The 22,608-nt window shown below is 39.1% G+C and overlaps 1 protein-coding gene across 3 annotated transcripts in view; it reads left to right on the plus strand.

Annotated features, from left to right (window-relative positions):
* Positions 1–22,608, plus strand: part of cskl (c-src tyrosine kinase-like) — a 49,570-nt gene that overhangs the window by 20,597 nt on the left and 6,365 nt on the right. For 2 of the 3 annotated variants that reach the window (XM_086314952.1, XM_086315118.1), the window contains exons 2-5: positions 8,325–8,408; positions 12,800–12,913; positions 13,654–13,766; positions 17,125–17,344. In XM_086314952.1, coding sequence (XP_086171078.1) covers positions 8,394–8,408; positions 12,800–12,913; positions 13,654–13,766; positions 17,125–17,344 — 462 coding nt within the window. In that variant the 5' untranslated portion in view covers positions 8,325–8,393. Of the gene's footprint in view, positions 1–6,771; positions 7,896–8,324; positions 8,409–12,799; positions 12,914–13,653; positions 13,767–17,124; positions 17,345–22,608 lie in introns of those variants that run through there. The other variant, XM_086315038.1, reaches the window with a different exon arrangement.

The following is a 22,608-nucleotide window of genomic DNA, read 5'->3' on the forward strand; positions in this document are numbered from 1 at the left end:
GCATACCCAGTAGGTCACATTTCCATATTTCCCTGCCTTTTTTTTTTTTACACAATACAAATACAATACAAACTTTGTATTGTGTCTGAGTTGAGGTTCGATAGTCACAGCTGCACTACACTTACTGCCATAATTGTAATAACTCCATGTGCTAGAGATAAGACATTACTGTTGATACGTCATTGTTTAAAAATATACAGTCTGTTTATTTACTCTACACAAAATGAGGTTAGTAAATAGTGTTTATACATATATAAACTCATTTGTTCAGCAGCATATATTATTAAAAACACTACAATTTGGTTCAAGCCCAGGCACCACCAAACTGCTCTGTTGGGCTGTTAAGTCCAGGGCCTTAGCCCTTTTTGTTCCTTGGGTGCTGCATCATGGCTGTCTGTGCTCTGCTCTCTGCTTCTTCCTTCTCTTCTTGTTTCCATAACACTTTATCTGCTGTCAGTTAAATGCAGAATTTAATAGTTTGGTTGTTTTCTTTCTTTCTTTCTTTCTGTCTTTCTGTCTGTCTGTCTGTCTGTCTGTCTGTCTGTCTGTAATTTATCATCAACTCACTTTTAATTTTACAGTAAAACATGTAGTCTAATTTAGTTCAGCATTATATGTTTTTGGTTGTAAATGGAAGCGTAACAGGGTTTTGGGGTAGTGTGTAATGGCCTGCCTTTGTCTTCTTAATTTGTTGATCATACACATCTGTGCACAACTAGAAATAATTTTGAACCTGCAACCCAAGTTGGCTTATAACGCTGTGGCTTTTCTTCAAAACAGTCAGAGAACCCAAAATAGTCTGACGCATGAGCAGGCCACAACTCTGTTCCACGCCACAAACCACCAGACTGCTAATTTTGTAGTTCAACCCTGTTTGTTGGTTTAGCAGTAGCTTACTAGTTATTAATGTTATTACAAGTTGGCTGGTTACAGCAGGCCAAAACGGCACTCATGGCACTGGGACATGTCCAAATGCTCCAGGTGGGCAAATGCCACCGTGTCCTGACTTTGACAAGAATGAACAATGCCTAATGTATGTTCACATTTGCAGTGTTTATTTACTACTACTGCTTCAGTGAATAATTCAAATTCACACAGTATTAGCTGCTGCAGTTACACGTTGCAGTTTACACGTAGATTTGTTCAGTCTTTTTTACGGAAACCAAAAGACCCACAACATTTTTTTTTGTGTGCACCAGCTCTTCCTTGTCTGCACCTCATTTCTGTTCTGTTCTTAATTGCCCCCATAGATGAGTTTTATTAGTTAATGTCACTAGATGCTTGGTAGGTCCAAGCATGCCAGCTGCATCAGTGTGTGGGTGAACATAAACATAGATCAAAAGCACACACTCACTGACAGCAACTAGTTTTTTGGTAGTTCTATAAGCTTTTAATTTTTTGAAGTTCGAAACAAACTGACAGTGTCTGCAGTTAATTTACCCAACATATATTCATGTGAGTAAGATGGGGTCTTTCAAGAAGTCATAAATGATGAATAATTTATTTGATTAATTGCCCCCTTTTAGTAAGACTACTAAGTAAAAAGCTGTTTTTGCAAAATATAGATTTTGTTTGGAGTCCTGCCAAAAGACGCAGAGTTTGCGCAGAGTTTGCGCAGAGTTTGCGCAGCGTCGAAAACTAGCAGTTCCCAAGAACCAACACACAGCTGGAATTTAAAACGTGCAATGCACTGAAAACACTTTGTGTTGTGAATGGAGCTTTCTTGGCACCAGATTGAATAGCATTACCTGACTAACCAGTCTTGGAATTCTTTGGGAATGTTGTTTACAAGTTTTATGTATAATGCGCTTCTTTGTTGAGTGTGATGGGAGCTGTGGCATAATGCTGTCTAAGTAAATAAAATTTCCCTCAGGATAGTTATTGGCTGTTTAACAGACAGAAATCTAGGTCAAGCTAAGTTGCCACCCCCAAGTCAAAAAAAAAAAGAAGGGAAAAAAAAGACTTTAATAAGTTCCTGTAGAAGCATTACTGTTAGATTGTAATCTGTGGATGGCCTTGGGCCTGCTGTGGACTTGAGCTTGCATAACCCAAGGCTTTGTCACAGTAATTTTAGAAATCAACAACAGCAATCTCAGTTAAACACCAGCCTTCTCTGGTGATTTCTGTTTAAGCTCTTATTTATCCAGGAAAACTGACATGGCAGCAATCAGTTGAACATTCTCATAGTTGCAGGCAAATGATAGGTGTCTAGTAAACCAGTGCTGCATTTCTTGGACTGAGTCAAATAATAAGAGCTGGACTAGAACCATAAGCTTAATAGAGGTGGGAATCACCATACATCCCATGATACGATATTATCACAATACTTAACGCACAATACGATATTATTGCAATTTTTTAAAATATTTTGCGATATTCAGATTCTGTACATAAAGGTAAACTTTATCAATATTCATTTTATCTAATAACAAAGTCTCACACTCAGTCTTTCTCTCATTTCAGTTTTATTGTTGACAAACTGAACGGTTTGTATTACAGTCTAGTCCAACTTAACTGAATGCAACCATCTGGTACAATTATAGCTATTCTGAACTATGCAATTTATGAAAACTATGCAGCCCCTTCAGCAACTGAAGAATTTGAAAGTAAATTAAAACAAAATATAATTTTACATTAAATAAAAAAGTTTTAAACTTAATTAAAATAAAACATGTTTTAAATTAAAATAAGTAAACTGTCATGTTTATTGCTGCCAAAAAACAAGTTAAACACATTTGGACAGTGAAGGAATGTCAGGATTCTTGCTCAGAAAAAGGAGCTGATCAACATGCTCTGAAGTCAGAGTTCCAGTCCACAAAAACTTTTTTTGTAACAAAATATCGATTTCTGCTGTCCTTGTATCGATACATTATTAGCAAACAAAATATCACGATACTACACAGTATCGATTTTTTTCCCCCACCCCTAAAGCTTAATGGACAAGATTTTAGCTTGCGACCAAAGCAAAAATATGCTCTTGTAGCTTCCATGTTGGCACTGCCCAAAGAGGTTTTGGTCTTCCCCAAAAAGAAAATGACCAGGACTATATTTGTTTTTCAAGTTGGATATCAATTGTTCAAGCATAAAATATATTTTTGTTTATTAAATAATGAACAGTAACACAGACTCTGTATCTTAACTAAATGCCATCTAATTGTGCTTGCATACATACTTTTGCCTGGCCAGCTCATCCAAGAGACTCTATTGAATTCCCAGTACAGGACAGGCAATACACACAATCACTCCAATGTATCCTGGGTCTGCTATGGGATGTCCAGTAGGAAATGCCCAAAACACCCCACCTAGGAGGTCTTCAGGAGACATTGTTGTCAGATGCTTCAACATTGTCAGTTGGCTACTTTAGATGTTGTCTAATAGCAGTTCTACTCAGAGCCCCTTCTGAATGAGTGAACTGCTCACTATATTTCTAAAACCAAGCCAAGACACCTCTCAGAGGAATCTCATTTGTGCCCAGTTTTTTATATCCACTCTTTAGCCAAAGATCATAGCTATACAGTTTATATACATTTGGACAGGAACATTTTTGATTCTGTACATTATCAAAATAAATTTTAAATAAAACCACTCAGATGCAGTTGAAGTGCAGACGTTTAGCTTTAGTTCAGTGAGCTGAACAAAAAGATTGCATAAAAATATGAGAAACAAAATCATTTTTGAACACAATCCCATCAGGGGGCTATAATTAGAACAATTGGACAAATAAAATAACTGAAAATAAAATGTTAATTTTTTAAATACTTGGTTGAAAACTCTTTGCTGGCAATGACAGCCTGATGTCTTGAACTAATGGACATCACCAGATGCTGGGTTTCCTCCTTTTTAATGCTCTGTCAGGTCTTTACTGCAGCAGTTTGTTTGTGGTCTTTCTTTCTGATGTTTATTCTTAAACCAGTGAAATCATGCTTGGTTGGGTTAAAATCGGGTGACCTATTTCGCCATTCAAAAATATTCCACTTCTTTGCTTTAATAAACTCCCAGGTTGCTTTGGCTGTTGTTTTGGGTCATTGCCCATCTTTATTATAAAACTCCGCCCAATCAGTGTGACCGCACGTAGCTGATTTGATAAGACAATATGTCTCTGAACATGTCAGAATATCATCATTAAACACTAGTGTCTTCAGTGCCACTGGCCATGCACGCCCAAGCCATCACATTACCTCTGCTGTGCCTTACAGATGTGGTATGCTTTGGATCACAACTGATACAACTTAACTGATAATTAATGACATAACGTAGGAATTACCCACACCTGCCCATAAAATAGCCTTTGAGTCAATTGTCCAAATACTTTTGGTTCTTTAAAAAAAAAAAATGGTGGCACATGTTAAGGAGCTCAAACTCCTAAAGCCTTCATCGGGTTTGAATGTGGATACCCTCAATTGAAAGCTGAGAGTCTACACATTATGTCCATGTCCATTAAATAACTCTAATTGAAATATCTTTCAGTAAATGGGTAAAAAAAGAAAAAAAAGAAAAGAAAACTTGTGTCAGTGGTTAAATCAGTTCAAGTACCCTGAGGTTTTGCTCTCTGCAATCACTAAATAGTGATTTTAATCTTTTATATCTAGATGACACAAATTTCCCAGTATTCTAAGAACTGTGAATTCGAAAATGCACTTTAACTCCAACATTATTTTATGTCAGAATCAGTCTCTTGCATTTCACTTCTTATGAAATTATGCAATAGGAAAATTTCTATATTGGAACAAATTACAACTTCTTAAAGCAAATGAACCAAAAATGTGTTAAAATGAACCAATAACACAATTAGAGACCCTACGTCAGTGTTACATTTGTTTCAAAGGAAACATTTGTTAATTCTGTTTTGACATTTTTGGTCTTTTTCTCTCTCTTTTTTCTTTTTAATAAAATGAAGCAATAGATTATTTTGCAGTAACTGTCCTGTCCGCTGACGTGGGGGTGTATGAATCATCTTTTGTTACCGCTATCTCAGTTGTCTTTTTTTCAGAGCTGATTTGTGAAGTATAGACACCATATAATAAAAACCCAGTCCTGTCATAGTTTTTGATAGTTCTTTGTATCTGTGTTCTGTGGTGCGCTGAGCAACAGCTCTTCAGGAATCAGGTTGGGGGTGTATAGTACAGAAACAAGAGTTAACATCGCTGTATTCTCTGAGGTCATGGAAAATGCAGAAAGTTGTCTAAGAGCTTCGATGCACTGAAATATTAATGTGGTGAAACAAGATCATACAGGCATATTGTAGATGGGAGGCGAGCACTTAATTTCTTTAATCTACATCCACCAAAGTGCAGTAGGTTGCAGGAGCTGATATGAATCACAAAGGTTTAAAAAGAACAGGATGGCACACACAATGCAGGTTAGAATACAAACGACACATAAAATAAAACCATAACATTATTACTGGCATCTGGCACAGCAGAGAGAAAAGCAGCGCTGCATCAAAGCCTACTGTTACATCACTTGGTGTGTTGCCATAACACTCAGCTCCTGTCACACAACAGAAGACAATTAGGAGGAGGGGCGTGGAGAAAGAAGTGATTTGCATTCATGTGTGGTACATGTGGTACTTGGGGGGGTTGTGAGCCTGAATTAAAAATGTACTCTTTGATGTGATATTTGAACAGCCATACACTTGAACCATTTCTCTTTACAAGATTTTGTTGTTTGTGCTTATTGCTCATCTGGCCAGGATCATGGTTCATATTTACATCAGGCTAAAGGAAAACTGAAGGTTCACATTCCTAGGCTAGTCTGTTATGGATAAACATTTTAAGCAAAAATAAAAGCAAGGAAAAAAAAAAAAGTAATATTCACCGGGAATTGTTTAACTCATGGAGAGTGATGTGATCAGTGAAATGTTGAAGCTCTTGAATAGCTTGCAGCTATTCCTCAGCGCTGGAGCAAGATAAGAATAGCACTCACTTGTCTCCTTTCCATTGACTAGCAAGTGTGGCTGCTCTGTTCCAGCAGGGTTGCTTTAGATGTAAAGAATGGTAAAGGGAAAAGAAGTACCCTCTGGGTTCACAGGAGCAGCCTGGCCTTGGATATATTTGGCTCTGTCAGTTTGCATACTGCTCTGCAGTGGTCTGCAATTAGGCTGTTTCCTGTTTCAACACAGGATATGGTAGGGCTGTGAAGCTTTGCTATAGATGCTCTTAGGGAGAATGCCAGGCTCTTTGAAGGAGATGCATCATATTCATGGATCTAAAATTACACAGAGCTCTGTTATTTCATAAGTTGGGGGAATCGCCTGCTTATGCTCAGTGAAATATAATCCAAGTGAAAGCTGTAGGTTGTTTTTCATCAAGTCCATCTACAATACATAGAACAAGTCACAGTCCAATTTGAAGGGTTTTTTGTTGTTGTTGTTGTTTTTCCCCCAGTACTGACCTCTTTTAAATTGATTTTATTTTAAAGTTAGGTTTAGACCATTTAAAATTAGTCTAAAGATCAGCAGTGTAGACATGTTCACATTGGTATCCAAATACAGCCCTTTCCTGCCTCCATAAGAACCACTGGAAACTGTTCGTCAGCAACTTCCTCCTACTTACGCTCCACCCTCCCTGTTTCAACTTGCTGTTTTCTGGACTGGACGGAAGTAAGATGCTTGAATGGAGCCTACCGTGAGAGACCTGCACCTAGTGTTACTTCTGCTTCATTATAACAACGCTGTGTTGTGTAAGACTTTGTGCAGTAGAAAATTTAAAAAGTAATCTTTTAAAATGCAATGTGGCAGTTAGGGCTGGGCCATATCATACCTTTCACGGTAATACCGGTATAATGTTCGGCAACGATAAGAAAATGAAATATCGCGATAGGATATGGGTAAAACGCACATGCACAGTGCCTTTGTTTTCATATGCACATGGTGGAAAAAGCATGGCGGAGAATGAGAAGGGCGAAAGCGGATCGTTGAATGAAACGGATGAATCAGAATTGGTTTTTAAAAATGCTGTAACTTCAGTGGTGTGGAACTGGTTTGGCCAGCACTATTTTTGGTAGAGCATGCTAGCGGGCCGTCGTTATTACAGTGTTTTTTGGAAAATACGGCACACTTAAAATCAATCCTTTGATTTTTCTGAAAATCGACAGTGCCCTTTATAATCCCGTGTGCCTTATGTATGAATTCTGGTTGTGTTTACTGACCTCGAAACGATTTTATGTGGTACACGGCACTCGAAAATCTGTCAAATCTTTTAGTACGACTTTGCTAAACTACGAACCCGCACAGCTTGATGGATTGTCGGAGCATTACGGCTATATTAGGCAGGAGCCTCGCAGAGTGATACATACTGTGCTTCAACATAATATTACCGTGTTGTGCGTGTATAACCTCTTTTTAAGTTCTGTGGATATTATACATGGTTATGCTGAGGATATGTCGGCCAGTTTCAACTGGAAATGCCTTTTGGTTAAACTGTCAGCAAGGAATTTGCATTTGCACTGTTAAATTTTTATTTAACTTTAATGCACATAAAAAACACCTGCTCGTTTAAGTGAAAATACTTTGATCGTTTTTTGGGGGTTTTTTTGCACTAATAAAGTTGAGGAGTTGTAAAGTATTTTGTCTAGTGTCAATTATATTGTCAGTTATATCGTTATCGCAAATTTTCAAATGTATATCGTGATAAATATTTTTGGTCATATCGCCCTGCTCTAGTGGCAGTTAAGCACTTTAATAAAATGCTTTCTTTTTTTTAGACAGTAAGTAAACTTATGATTGCTACTGTGCAATGATTGCATTTGGTTATTGTCTTAAAGCGGCAGTGGGTTCTGGGTTTGAATTAACCGAAGCCTTTGTGTGTTGACTTTGCATGTCCTCTCCATGTTTACAAGAGTTCTCCCCAGATACTCTGACTTCCTCCAACAGTCCAAAGGCATCCATGGGTTAGGTAAATTGGCATTTCTAAGTTGGTCAGACGTGAGCATGAGTGGTTGTCTGTTCATATTAACCCTGCGATGGATTGATGACCTGTCCAGTGTGTCCTGTTCTCTATAAGAGAATGGATAGATTGGCGTTTTACGTTATTTTAATCCTTTTTTTTTAATTTAAATCACATTCGCCCTAATCTCTACTAACACTTTGTAGCAGACACCATCCACTAATCTGTCAGCCATGCTAGCTGTAGAGTGATCAGATCAGTGCTAGAGTTGTTGGAACTGTTTCATTTGGGCTGATTAACCAGCCAGTGAGATATGCTTGTGACTTGCTTTTGTGGCTGTTTGTGTTCTTATTGTTATGACATACACTGTGATCATTCAGCAGTTTTTATATAATACATTTGTTGTCTTTCTAATGCCTTTATCTTTATGTCTTACAGCTCTCATGGTACTAGCTGAACAGTGACCGCTACCTGCCTGAGGACACCTGCTGCCAAATTCCCTTCATCATGTCTGGGATCCATGTAAGTGAAGAACATATTGCTTTTTTCCACCTTTACTTGCACACTTTTTGTGTCCACGTGTAATAGAATTAAAAATCCTCTTCCTCTCTATATTTCAAAGAATCTGTTTGAAATGAAAACTCAAGATTCTCTCATTAGCATGTTTTAGTTGTTCTGGATGGTTACAAAGTCTATAAAAGCTTTAGATCTAACTCTTTTCCCAGTTATGAATCTAATACATTTGTTTTGGGTATCTGCTGGTATCACCCCAATACCAGTTTTACATTAATACACTGTACACTCCTGAGGAAGAGACCTTTTTTTATTTTATGTATCGGGCATATCAGGTTTCAGTTAAAACTGCTTTCCTAACTTTATCCAATTTAATGAATTGGTATTTTTCTTTAGTAAATTTTAGGTGAATAAAAATGAGAAACAATGGTTGACCCCATTTATTTGCTCTACTCTCAGTTCAGTGCAGCGAGTCTTCACTGCGTACTACTGTCATTTATGATTGCCATAGTTTCTTTTTACCCTGCTCTCACTGAGTGCACCTGCGCTCACTCACACGTGCATCACATGTAGAGTGGAGCTGACAAGATAGATGAAGTGAAATAATATTAATCACGCTGACAAGAGCACATTATGTAACTGAGTGCAGTAAAGGCTTCCCAACAAGTCTTAAAGTGAACATAACGATGACACATCATAATCGTCTGAGCTTTTCTGTCACATCAAGCAGCTGGCCCACAGGTTACAGTTCAGTCAAAAAACTAATGTAACCACACAAAGAAAAGCTGCTAGCATAACATTGTGAAATACCACCAATACAGACATCTGATCTTCCAACAGCACTATTCTTACTTTAGATATATATACATGTGCAACTCTTCCAAATAAGTTCCCGTGGTTTTGTTTACAAATCATTAAATTAATAATGCCTTTCTGTAAAGATAGAAAAGTTTCCTCACGTCTTCAGTTGCTGCATTACGTTTGCCCTCTGGAGGTTAATATGTCCAAGCAACAGTTGTCTGGTTTTGTTAATGTTGTTTAATGTGGATGACAAGCATCTCTCTCTCTAGATTAAGACAACACTGTAGCATACTCCTCCTTGATCTGCCAGAGGTTTCTTGATGCTGTGATCACAGCACTTTTTAAAACTTCAAGACTTTAACTTTTGTTTGATCCTTCTTCTATATTCTGTCTAATCGTAAACTGAAGCTTCCTATTAGCACAAAGCTGGAAGTTCAAATTGCACGTATCTGAGTTATACTGACAACTACTTTTAACTTCTCTTTTTCTTGTCAATATTTAAATAGTAGAATTTTATTTAGGAAGATTAAGAATTGCATTTTGCTTAACGCTTTAAATATGTAACCATCTTGTGAAATATAATTGCATCAGATGAATGAAATCTAGCTGATTATGCTTTTTTGCACTTATTAGCTTTTTTTAATGTTTTCTCAATCAGTCCAAGTTGTAGCTAATAATAGTTTCATTATTCTAGATATTTAAGCATCAAAATTCAAAGCTTTGCAGAAGTATAAATGTAAAGTCCTCTGTAAAGATTGACAATGTAAGGATGGGGGTGGAGACTGTAGAGGTGGAGTAAGCAAATACAATAAACTGACTTGTATATCGCCCAAGAGGTGAATTCGAGGTGGATGATCTACATCCTCTTCTCGAGCGCTTCCCTCTTAGGAAACAACACAAGGAAAACATGCTGCTGTTAAAAATATATGAACGCAACTTGGTGTTAAATTTAGCCGTAGTTTTCTTCCCCAGCTGTTTTGTGTGTTGCATGAGGCTATGTCTTAAATTACTTAAGAGCCGCAAGGAAATTTCCCCCAATGACACATTAGGTCTAGCAGAGCCTCAGTTTAATAAAGTTCTTTTCTTGATGTGACCACATGGAAATGAAGGCTATGGGAGATGCAATGGTTTTTGGGGGTTTTTCTGTGTCACGGCAGCCATCAAACTCGTAACGCTCTATTGACTGCGATAGACACATTCACAGCCTCCACTGCAAATAAAGCAGCTTGTTCAAGGGCTCTACTCGCTCACTCACACCTGCTGCTTTGTTCTCTGGCTTTGTCATTTCACGTTATTGAGGCATGATAGTGATCATACCGCTTTGCTGATCTAACAGTGCGAGCTGAATGCTCTGTTTTCCTTTCTTTTCTGTCATTTATATGTGATTCTTGCAGCTGTGGCTTTTAGACAAGTCAAGATTGATAGTGAGTGCAACTATATGGCAGAGCTTTAGCTGAGGTTCAAAGTCACTGCAGTGGAGTGAACAGGCAATAATTCTCACTGAAAGCACATTGTTTTGGGTACACACATACACAGGTATTTATTTTTTTCTCTCAGGGTTATTTTATCTCTAAGCAGGTACAGGTTTGGCAGGGCTATGCTGGGAATAAGCTGAGGTCAGCAGATTTAATAAACCTACTGTTTGTTCATGCACAACATTTAACGTTTAATTTTTAGATTAATAAACTCTTTTAATGACTGAACAGTGGCTCAGTGTTTAGCACAGTAATCTCCCAAGTAGGGATGGGTATCGTTTAGGTTTTATCTGATACCGGTGCCAAATCGGTACTTTTGAAACGGTGCCGGTGCTCAAACGGTGCTCAAACCGGTGCTTAAAGAATGGAGAACACAAAATTGGTCCAAAAACCTCTCATGTTCAGCTGTTTTTTGTAAAAAGATAACAATGTTAGCCTTTTCTGCAGCTATGGGGCATATATGGTATCACTCTTGGCTGGAAGCAGTGCTTAAACAATGGAAAAAACACAAACTTTGTCCAAAAACCTCTCATGTTTAACTGTTTTCCACTTTTTCTTTGGTCATTTTAGCCTTTTTGGCCAGGGTGAAGGGAGCATCTGCCATCAAACAAGAAGACAGCTGCATGTAGCTATGATGATGTTTGCTAGTTCACCTTACATGCATTAATGTAATAACGTGGTTAGCCTACTCAACGTAAATTACACACGAACAACATTTAGCTACTCACGCAGAGAAGAACGGCTGCTGCTGCCATCATCATCCGTCATCATTTCTGCTACACTGGCAGGGCTAGGGGCCAGGACTCTCCTCTTCGTGTTTTTGGGGGATGTTGCATAACAGGCAACCCACCCGCAGTAGATGCGCTCGTGTGAGGTCTCGCAGCAAGATATCAAATACGGCGCATTTCTGGGCTTTTAAAAAAACGCTATGCATCGCCAGGTGTTTCATCGGATTTGAGGTGTTACCTCCTTTGACAGTATCACAGTATCACCTTAAAGCACTTGTTGCAGGCTGCTGAGTTTGCATATTTTGCTGTGAAGTACAGCCAGACTTTTGACCGCTTCGGCTTGGACATTTTTAATCTGTAGCTCTGCTCTAAAAGAACGTACGTACCTGGGCCCGCCTACTATTCTCGGAAACGTAAAATGATTGGCTAGAAGTGTATCACAGCTCAGGAAAAAAAAGCACCGAAATAAAGCATCGAAATGTGCGCTGCTTTTCGGTCTGGTTACTACCGTTTATGTCAGAACCGGTGCCATCATGGCACCGGACACCGGTACCCATCCCTACTCCCAAGTTTCCATGAAAGCTCCAGTTTCTCTAAACATGGGGAAGAAAATTACTTGCTAGGTTAATGTTCATACAAAAAGAGCTTTTGTCCATTTAGCACCCTCGGCCTGGAACAAACTGCAGAAGGAATGGAAAATGACTGAATTCATTTCATTAAGTGATTTTAAATCTAAACTACGAATCCTTGAGGCCAAGTCCATAACATGCAACTGTTTCAATTAGATTGATTGTCATTTTAACTGACTTTTTATTTTATTTGAATTTTATTGAATTTTATTTTTATTTTATTTGTATTCTTTCACTTATTGTTGCATGTGTGTTGTTGCTGCCTGTGTTTGAGTAATTTCTGTAACTGTGAGACATCTGCTGCTGCCTATCTTGGCCAGGTCTCCCTTGAAAAAGAGGTTTTTAATCTCAATGGGATCTTCCTGGTTAAATAAAGGTTAATAAATAAATAAATAAATAAACTTCCTGTACTGCACCAGGAAACTACTGCAAAAAGTGTTACTTACGATTTTATTTGTTGAGGCCTTATTGGATTTGAACAGATTTAACACGGTCCTGAAAGATTTGAAAAGGGAAAACAAACAACATAAGAAGAAGAGTAAACTCTCTAAAGAAACATTCAGAATAAGGACTGTAATGCTGGCAGGCTTTGGTTTTAATAAGTGGATCCTAGTCTCATAACACTGTGATTAGGACTTGTTCTCGCCCTCCCCAATTGCCTCTCCACCTCTAAACTCTTTTATTGTGTTCTGTAATTTGTTTCATTTAGCTCCTTATGAGTTACACCTCTAGATAATGTTGGTTCCTCTGTGTTTTCTATAATCTAGGTACCATGGTCGACTGGCACAGAGTGTGTAGCCAAGTATAACTTTCAGACTGCCAATGAACAGGACTTACCCTTCTGTAAAGGAGACGTACTGACCATCATCGGAGTCACCAGGGTAAGAAAACAAGTGCCTTGAATATGGTTGTTCTAACTAAACCCACAGAGCTGCCATCCTAGCAATTATTATTCAGTGAATAAGTTACTGTTTAAGCTGTTTCTGTTTCTTCATGGGTTTTCACAGTTAATAGGGTTGTTTTTTTTTTTGGATTGTTCACCAATGATTGGACTTGTAAAATGTTCTCTGTATGTTAAAAACAATATACAGATGTATGCAGAGATGTAAAAGGACATGGATTTGTCTTCATTCTTGAAATGTCAGCAACAGTACCTATAACAGGATTTGTGCAGTATTTCATGAGACAATCCTAGTTTTTTGTACTTTAAGTCAGAAGACAAGACAACCAAAAGTTTTGTCCCTAACAAAGTAGTTAGTTTATTCATTTGTATGACAAATGACAAGACAAATAAAGAGCTACATTTAAAAAAAAAAAGTGTATCAGCTTTTAAAAAGGTGCAATGAACTTAATCCTATCAAACAGCTTTATTGCTTCAGTTGGTGGGTTTCCTTTTAGCTAGAGGCACTCGCTGGTTTCTGTTGATGCAACAGCTTGTGCCCACAAATATCTGATGGGGCTGAAGTGGATTTTGGCTTTTATTCTCTACTGTGTCTTTCTGTGTTGTGTTATCTCTAAGGTACAGAAGTGTTCCTTACCCACAAAATGACTTGGTATAAAAATGGTACCCCGCCTTAGTTATGGTATTTCAGCTGTGTTGTGGTGTGTTCGACTGTTTCAGGATCCAAACTGGTACAGAGCAAGGAACCAGGTGGGCAGAGAGGGCACCATCCCAGCTAACTATGTCCAGAAAAGGGAAGGCGTCAAGTCAGGAGGGAAACTCAGTCTTATGCCGTGAGTACTAGAATGGATAATCCCAGTTAAACTGTCATGTCTGTGTGTTTGTGGTGTTTTGCATTTATTTTTAAGACCATACAAACATTTTTTTAATGCAATGTAAGAGGATAAAATACTTTTTTTTTTTTTTTTCTTTTTTTTTTTTGTAGGATTGCAGAACTGTTTCATTCTGAAATAACATTTTAGGAAACTACCAAAGTTCTCCAGGATTGCGACAGAATACAGTTATAATCAAAATACTAATGGTCTGTGTCTTGTATCTCAGACATCTTTATGTATGAACAAGTTGTTATAGCCCGATTCACTTTTGTCTCCTGCTGTGAGAGGGAGAAATTAGTCTTGACTTCAAAAGATGAAAATTCCCTGTCTTCTGTTGTCTGTGTCAGACACCCATAGAGGCTACAGCCAGCTGTGCACTAGATTTGAGTGACATTTCGGGCTCTTTGAAAATGCAGCTATTCAAAACGAGGAAAACATAACGAGAGGCATATTCAAATGAAAGGAGACAGGAAAGCCGAGCTGCTGCAACCGAGCTATGAGCTATAAGATGTTGAAAGCTGTGAGAGCTGCCAGACCATTTGTGTTTACTCTTGAGATGGTAATAAACAAGTCTTAAAACTTTGCAAAGCAGAAGAAAGTTCTTAATTTCAGTAGGAAGTACATGAATTGCAAGAAGAGAATGGTAAGTTGGACCTCAAAGTTGTGGTTTTTTGTAATGGGCATAGTTAAGTTAATTAAGTCAAAGATAAAGTACAGATTGTATTTCAGTTTCTCAGTGTTTCCAGTATTGGAAGTATCCAATTTTCTTTGACAGTAAGGAGTTATATACATAAGCTGCTCATTTATTTCCTTGTACCTTTCAAACCTCGTGCAGCAACAATGAACTCTTTTCGTGCTCCTAGAAGGAAATCATTAACACAATAAAGGTGTCAGCTGCGGTTAGAAAGTGAAATGCAGTCTTGTCAGCATTGCATGTGTAGCTCAAACTATTCTTAGTGATATGTTCTTAAAATGTTGGCAGGAAACATTTATATAGACTTTTGACCCTCTTTGTCTCCCTTCATCAACTGCTGCTGAAAGCGTTGACCTCTCTATTTGCCACCTCATACCGTCTGTTCACACCATTTTAAATTCGGTTACTGTGTCATTCAGCTCAGGCATGTTTTGTGTGTGATATTAGGAGGCCCGGTGGTGCAGTAACTTAAAATGAGCCTTGTGCAGCTACAAGGGATTTGTGTGCACACAACAACACTGATTATTAAAGGCTAACGTGGGGAACAGCTGTAATTAATCTGTAGCTCAGAATGAATTTAATGAAACTTGTTTTCAGCCATAACCAAATGTCCTTCTCAGAGTTGCTTTTCTAAAAGAAAGGAGGAAAGAAGAAGAGGGTGCTATGAAACTAACTCACTGCTCTTTGACTCCCAAATATTCAGCATGCTTTCACATCCTGACCTTCTGCTCTAATTGCTGCCTTTGAGATCACTGCATAGTTCAGTGTTTTAACTCAAGTCATCAGAATTCGTTTCTCTGTATCCTGCAGGGACTTTTGGATTTTTTTATGAATCATCAGCAAATGTCTCGGAGAGGACCTCTCCCTCTCTTCTGGGTTACGTAAGGGTTCATCTGTGGTTTTCTGCTTTAACGTTCACCCGTATCGGTTGATACTCGGCTGTAGATACAGCGCTTGCCTCCTTTACTTGACTCTGCTCCATCTACTGCCCTCATGTGGCAGATATCTGACCCATGTAACCAAACCACCCTAAAGAAAGCTGGCGTATTCATCTGCGCTGTCCTACTCATTCCTTCCAAGTTGTGCTGAACATGTTGTTCACTTTTATTTCAATATGATGTCATTTCTGAAAACTGCGGTTAATTTCTGGAGACAAAGCAGCAAGTGTGTGTCTACCACTGGGCTTTGTGTTACTGGGGCCATCCACTCTTGGCGCCTGCTCTCGGATTATTGGGAGTTAAAGAGCTTCTCTCCATCGGAGAAGCTCCCTATTCTGATCTAATCAACTCGAGCCATGTTAAGCAGCTTTACCACAAGGGCCTCTGCTGTCTGAGGAGACCAAGTGGAGTGATTGAAGAGGAGGAGGGCGTGACAGAGGCAGCCACAGGAAAGTGGGCTAAATCATTCATAGTTGTTAATTACCACCCATTGACCAGCCAGTGCCGATAAGGAGACTTTGTCCTTTGCAATTCTTGGTGGCTAATGTGACCTTTCATACAAATAGTGGCAGAAATCAGCAGGGTACATGGGATACCCCCCTGTGTTTATGCTTAATACCACAGATCAATAGCCATGAATGGAAGGAAATTCAGAATACTGAAATAGGGTGTTAGCTTTTGTTGTAGGAAACTGAAATGTATCTAACAAAGATTAAAAAACATTTACCATTTAAGCTCGATGGAGGATGCATTATCATTTAAAAGCAACAGCTGTGTGAAAAAATTCTGTTTTTGTAACAGATGATTGTAAAGATGGTGGTTGAGTAGATCAAAGTGTGTGATCTTGCTGTCTAATCCGTCCTTCAGTAGCATATAGATGCCTCCTGTCAAGCCATATGGCGAGGTTGATGCTCGTTGTGTAACAGTTAGCTTCTAAATCAGGAAGCAAGCGTTTCTTTGTTGCCACAACCAACAGAATTGTGATCGGCTTTTTAACTTAACAGGAGGTGGAGTTGGTTTTTGATCTCCCTCCTTTTCGCTACAGCGGGTGGTGAAAGTTCAATCCGTCTCTTGGTCTCTCTGACCGCAGTCGGGAATGGGTGACTTGGTTTTATCCTGCTCCCCGCCTTGTCTGAGCAGCTTTTGCATTTTCCTGTTATTGCAGTGCCTGTATGTCAGTTTCCGACTCTGCCCCAGGCTTTGTGTATGTGTGTGTGCGCATGCATGCGTGCGTGCGTTTTAGCACCATGTTTCCTGTTGTTTGGGTTCAGGTACTTTTTCACTGTCTCCCCAAGATCAGACAGCCTCGCCCCTTCACCATTCAAGCTGAACAGGGTGGAAGTGCTGCTGTCGGCTTCCCATTACTGCCCCCCTCTTGTTTTTCACTTCTCATTTCAGAGGAATGCTGTGGGCCATGATACATGGAATTTGGTACCTCTGTATGGTTGAAATTTAGTTGTTTTCTTCTCTCTCTCTTTTTGGAGATATATTCTTAAAAAACGGCACAAGTTGAGTTTCTGTACATAGATCAAACAACGTCATTGTTACATAAACACTCTGTGTGCGGCCATAAAACACTTCCAGTCAATCCTGTGTGTCCTTTTTGTCTGACATACTCTCTCTCCCTCTTCCCTCTTTGTCTCCTCACGTCCTTCATTCCCACCCCTCTCTTCACTCTCTCCAGCTGGTTTCATGGGAAGATAACTCGGGAGCAGGCCGAGCGGCTCCTCTACCCTCCAGAGACGGGTTTATTCCTGGTGAGGGAAAGCACCAACTATCCTGGAGATTACACCCTGTGTGTCAGCTGTGATGGCAAGGTGGAGCACTACCGCATCATCTACCACAACGGCAAACTCACCATCGACGAGGAAGAGTATTTTGAGAACCTCATGCAGCTGGTGGAGGTGAGGAAGGATGGAGAGCATATAGCTGTTATTTGTAGTCTAATTTTGTTGACAGAACACCTTTAATAGTACTACTGGCATTCAGTTTGGCAGTAAAAAAACGATGAATGCCTTCTCATAATCATCATCATCATTTCCAGCTGGTTTTTGTTTTTAAGAGCCGAAAGACTTGAGGCATTTAACTGAACGTCAAAGAGAGCGATTTGTAAGAAAATGAAACTTTAAATGTCACCTTGTTTTAATGTTCCAGTGCATACTTCCTCTATCCTGAAGGTCACAGAGAGTTAGGCTACATTTTATTTAGGTAGCTCAAATTAAGTAGTATCGATCCTTAAAATAACTGTTACAGTAAAAAAGTTGGTGATTTTACAAAGTTTATTCCATCTTAGGTTTTCTTCAGAAAGGGTGGCGCCATAGTTTAGCAACTAACACATGTGCCTGACACATGAAAGATCCCAGTTTGAGACCAGGAGAGGAACTAAATCTCCTCCTGTGGGAGGGTTGCGTTAGGAAGGTCATCTGGTGGAAAAAATCTGCCAAATCAAACATGTGCTACATCTGCTGTGGTGACCCCTTGTGAATAAGGGAGCAGCCGAAACAAGCAGAGTTTCTTCAGTAAAACTGAAGAGCAGCAGGAAAACAAACCTACTTGTTTTGTTTTGGTTTTTTTTGTTTTCCCCTTAAAAGGTTGTTATATAATTCCTATGAGAATTTATATTTCTGTTTGTTTCAGGCCAACTGTTTATCCTCTCAGATATGCTTCGTCTGTCTATCAAAGGTGTTTTAGATCTTAACACAGTTAACACTGTACGAGAGACTTGTTTCTAGTCTATTACAGAGCTAAAAGCCTCTTATATCACGTATTTTCTACAGTTAAATATTGTATCTCATTGTCCATTAGGTCACACTAGGGCTGCTCGATTATGGCAAAAATGATAATCACAATTATTTTCACTGAAATTGAGATCTCGATTATTTGACGATATTTATTTAACCCTTTAAGACCTACTATAGAACCAAGTCCGCCAGAGCTTATATATATATATATTTTTTTATACATGCTGTAGTGCCATTTCTGGGAGCATTTCAAGTTACTATACATCAATACAACTGTTATAGCCCATAATTTAATAATATGTATGCATTAAGTCCATAGTAACTACATTAATTGCATAAAAGTGCAATAAACTACAAAAAAAATAAATTGAAAATCGTTTTTGTTACATATATTTCTACTTGGAGAAATTTAAGAGGCTTATCCCTCAAAACTTTAAATACAAAAAAGTTGCAAAAAATAGTTTACAACAACAGGAAATTTATTTTGAGTGTCTTCATAGTTTTATTTTTGAGATACACCAATTTTTATATACTGCAGGAAAAACGAAAAACAATCCTATGATGCAAATTTGCAAAGAAAACAGCAGGTGCATCAAAATAAACTATTTCCAGCAGTGTAATTCGAGTTCTAAGCATCCCAGCAACTATTCAGAAAAGTCAAACATGACTTATAAAAACACCAGTATAGGCTTTTAAGGCCTACAAGTAAAAAACTACATTTTCCGCGAAAATGACGTCACGTCCGGTTTAGGGCAGGAAATGGCGGACATGCGACAGTTCGTGCTGACGTCTGTTTCACTGTGGGAAGTGGCAACGCGTGTTTCTGTAATATTATGTTTTTGTTCCTGCAAGCGCTTTTTATGCAATTTTTGCAAAGTTTTATGTGGAAGGAAACCGTGACCGAGGACAAGCTGATGGCATAAGATGTAAGTACTACAACTCCGGTTTCATATACAAAACAAATTATTGCGCTAGCTTACGCGGTTCAGGTTCTACAGGGATTTAAAAATAGTTAAACAAAACTGAACGTGCGGCTCTTTAAAGGGTTAACAATAAGAATGTATTGAATAATGACTTTAAAAAATAATATAAAATAGTGTGCAACACCACTGAAGTCTTTTTTTTACCTCTCTTTTCAACCAACAGCAGTCACTCTCCTCTCCAAATAACTTCTGCTTAGCTTTCCGAGCTTCCCTCGGGTCCTCTTAATCAGCGGTCTCCAACCTTTTTTGCGCCACGGACCGGTTTATGCCCGACAATATTTTCACGGACCGGCCTTTAAGGTGTCGCGGATAAATGCAACAAAATAAAACTAGTACCGGTACCGAAAAAAAGAAGAGTTATTCATAACACACGTGAAAAGACCAAGGAAAACCGAGTTAACGATCAAAACGATAACAAAATAACGCTGAAAACCGATAAAAACCCTGAAACCATACATTTCACACCTGAGCCTCAACTCTCACGGCCCGGTACCAAACGACTCACGGACCAAGGCCCAGGGGTTGGGGACCGCTGCTCTTAATTGTTGTGACGCATGTTCGAAATGCAGAGAGGTGCGCTGGATTTGCCCGAGGGAGGGGCTAATAATCGGCTCAGTCATTTTTAATGATCGTTGAAAGCCCAGATCGTAATCGTGATTAAAATTCGATTAATTGAGCAGCCCTAGGTCACCCAATGATCCCATCACATTCCCCTAGCATTTGTGACAGTCAGTCAGTTGCATTAAAAGCTGATTATCTTACATTACACCTGCAGTCTTTGGTTATTGATTATTTTTTATTTGTTTGGTAAAAAGGAAAATGTAAACCTGTTTGAATCAACAAAAAAGTTGTTTTGTTTTTTTATTAGGAGTAAACAATTGGAATCCATCTTCTAAACTGCATGGCACGACAGCTAATAGAAATAAGTTGTGGTAGTTATATGGTGATAAATGATGCAGCAGTTTGATTACATAACTCTGTAAAGGACACACATGCTGAATATCTCTGTGGACTTCTCCCAAAACTCTGACTCAAGTACGTATCCTTCAAAAAGCTGTCTGATCCTCTCACTCCCTGACTGCTCTCTGTAAGCTGGTTCAGAGGAAGGACGGAGTGTGGAAAGGGGAAGACGGGGAGACATGATGATAGAAACGGAGAGGGAGCGAGATAAAGGCCTTTCATCCTCTTAGATAAAGAGAAGAGCTGGATTGGCGGCTATCACACTTTTAATTGGGCCTCATCTTTTTTGCCTTGTGGGGCGTTGGAAGTGGACAGGCAGGAATGTGCCAGCTGGCAACGAGACCATCTACATCCCCAGCGCATTCTTGTTATCAGCCACCCACAATCTCTCTCTCTCACACACACTCTCCAACACACACTCACCCTCCGGGCTCAGTTCAGCCTCTACTTCCTTTCTCCACCTCCCTCCCTCCTCCTTTCTTTCTGTCTTTGTGTTCCCTGGTGGATACCTGGCATATTGCTTTCTGTCCTCCTCCTCCTCTCATCTCTGTATCTTCCTTTCGCCCTCCACTGTCTCCGTCTCCCTGCTTTACCCTGCTATGTTTCTTTCTTTCGATATCTCTTTACATCTTTATTCTGTAGCCTGTCTGCATTCCCTTGTCTCTTCTTTCTCTATAATTGCACATGATAGAATTCCTTACATTCTTGTGTGTTTTTCCGGCTCGCTCGGTGTTCCTCTGCTCTGTTATTCTTCATATAGACCTACACATCAAATGCTGGCAGACCTCTGTCTTCAGTCAGCGCATCCTCTGATGCACGTGGTTTTTAAAAATAACAAAACAAAACAAAAACAAAAGCAAAGCTCGCTCCATATGGTATTTTTAGGGGTGTAATTGCACAGTCAAAGTATTGTCTGTTAGGGTGCTCACTGGCTGTTTCAACTCTGTGATCACACCTTTCTCTGCTAATTACACATGGGAAGATTGTGATTTAGCCACTTGTGCTCTAAAAACACATTGTCATGCATTCTAAGATTGCATTTCAGTGATTATTTGTTACATAAGCAATGCTAATTAAGGTCCGTTCAGGGCTGTCTTTTTCAAGATCATATAGGCAACGCTTCAGAAATGATAAATAATGACCTGATAAATGCTATACATAATCTAAATGCATCATTTGTGTATAACTGTGGCTATTTTACATGTGCAGTTAATTTGTCTTCAGCCTTCCTTCACCATGCTGCCCCCTGGTGGTTATAATCATATCTTACAGTCTATAGTCATCACATCAGTCCACAGTTGTGTAACAGTGGTCACAAAGAGGTTTCATGATTTATGTAACTTCTGCTATCACTTAAGGAGGCACTGATTTCTTTTCACATGATTTTTTTTTTTGCCTTTGCAATTCAACGCAGATGGTCTTTATTTCTTTACTTGCCGTGACAAACAGGGTCCTTGCCTTTGTAATACTATCCTAAATTGATAAGCAGATATGGACTGGGATTAGATTATTTTGTTGTCTTTATAAGGATGAACTGTAAAGTGTAATATGGTCCCACAAATGTGTCTGCATACACGTTTCCATTTGGACAGACAGCAGAGAGGCGTTTTCACCCATGTCAGGTCTGCTGCCATGCAGTCTTCCAAAACCTATCTGCACATCGCTGGAAGCAGATGATGTATGCGTCTGCTGAAAGGCGATTGGTTGACAAGTGGGCCAGAATAGGGAAGGGAGTGACAGAAGAGTTCATCTTGAATGAGAGGATTGTGGAAAAAAATCTTAAAAGATCAGAAATACAGTATAAAAAGTAGAGACAGCAGCTGCAGTGGACACTTGTCACTGTCATTGTCACTTCAGCTGTTTATATGTTATAACCTCACTCTTCTCCGTGGCTGGCAGACAGACCAACAACAGTACATGCCAGAGTGGCCCAAAGACCGGTTGTACCACATACTTTGCACGCTGCCTCCATCTGACAGCAGAGCTCTCTGTAGGTAGACGAGTCATCCCTGTATTGTCAGCTTGGTGCAAATGCACCAGCCCTCTCACCCTCCTCCTTGTTCCCACAGTAAATGCTCCCCAGGAACCTCACCTTTACACTAATACTGACAGTGTCCAGCAGAGGTTTAAACATTTCCCAAGTGTGATCTTTTCATCACAGTGTGTCTGACTTTAAAGTGTAGATTTTTATTCCTTTGTGTTTTTTGTTTGTTTGTTTTTTAACTGACTTCTGTTGATAGTTACTTTTCTGTAGTGTAGTGATTATTTAAGCATTTTATATAGTAGCCAAAGCTGCAGGGGATGTAATTTTATAAGTGACTTGCCCTCCGTATTGTTGTCCCTTGATCTGTCCACATCTGAAGTAGCTTAAAGAGACTACACCTTATGCTTTTTCTTATTTTGTTTTACAATGGTGGATGCTCATATCATATTAAACATGTTCAAAGTTTCCAGTAACAAACAAGTCTACTAATGGGTCTGCAT

The sequence above is a fragment of the Aulonocara sp. 'chitande type north' Nkhata Bay genome, linkage group LG1, assembly GCF_057382095.1.
Source record: "Aulonocara sp. 'chitande type north' Nkhata Bay isolate Kocher_YH1m ecotype deep benthic linkage group LG1, A_spYH_male_GT1.1, whole genome shotgun sequence".
Taxonomy (NCBI): Eukaryota; Metazoa; Chordata; class Actinopteri; order Cichliformes; family Cichlidae; genus Aulonocara; species Aulonocara sp. 'chitande type north' Nkhata Bay.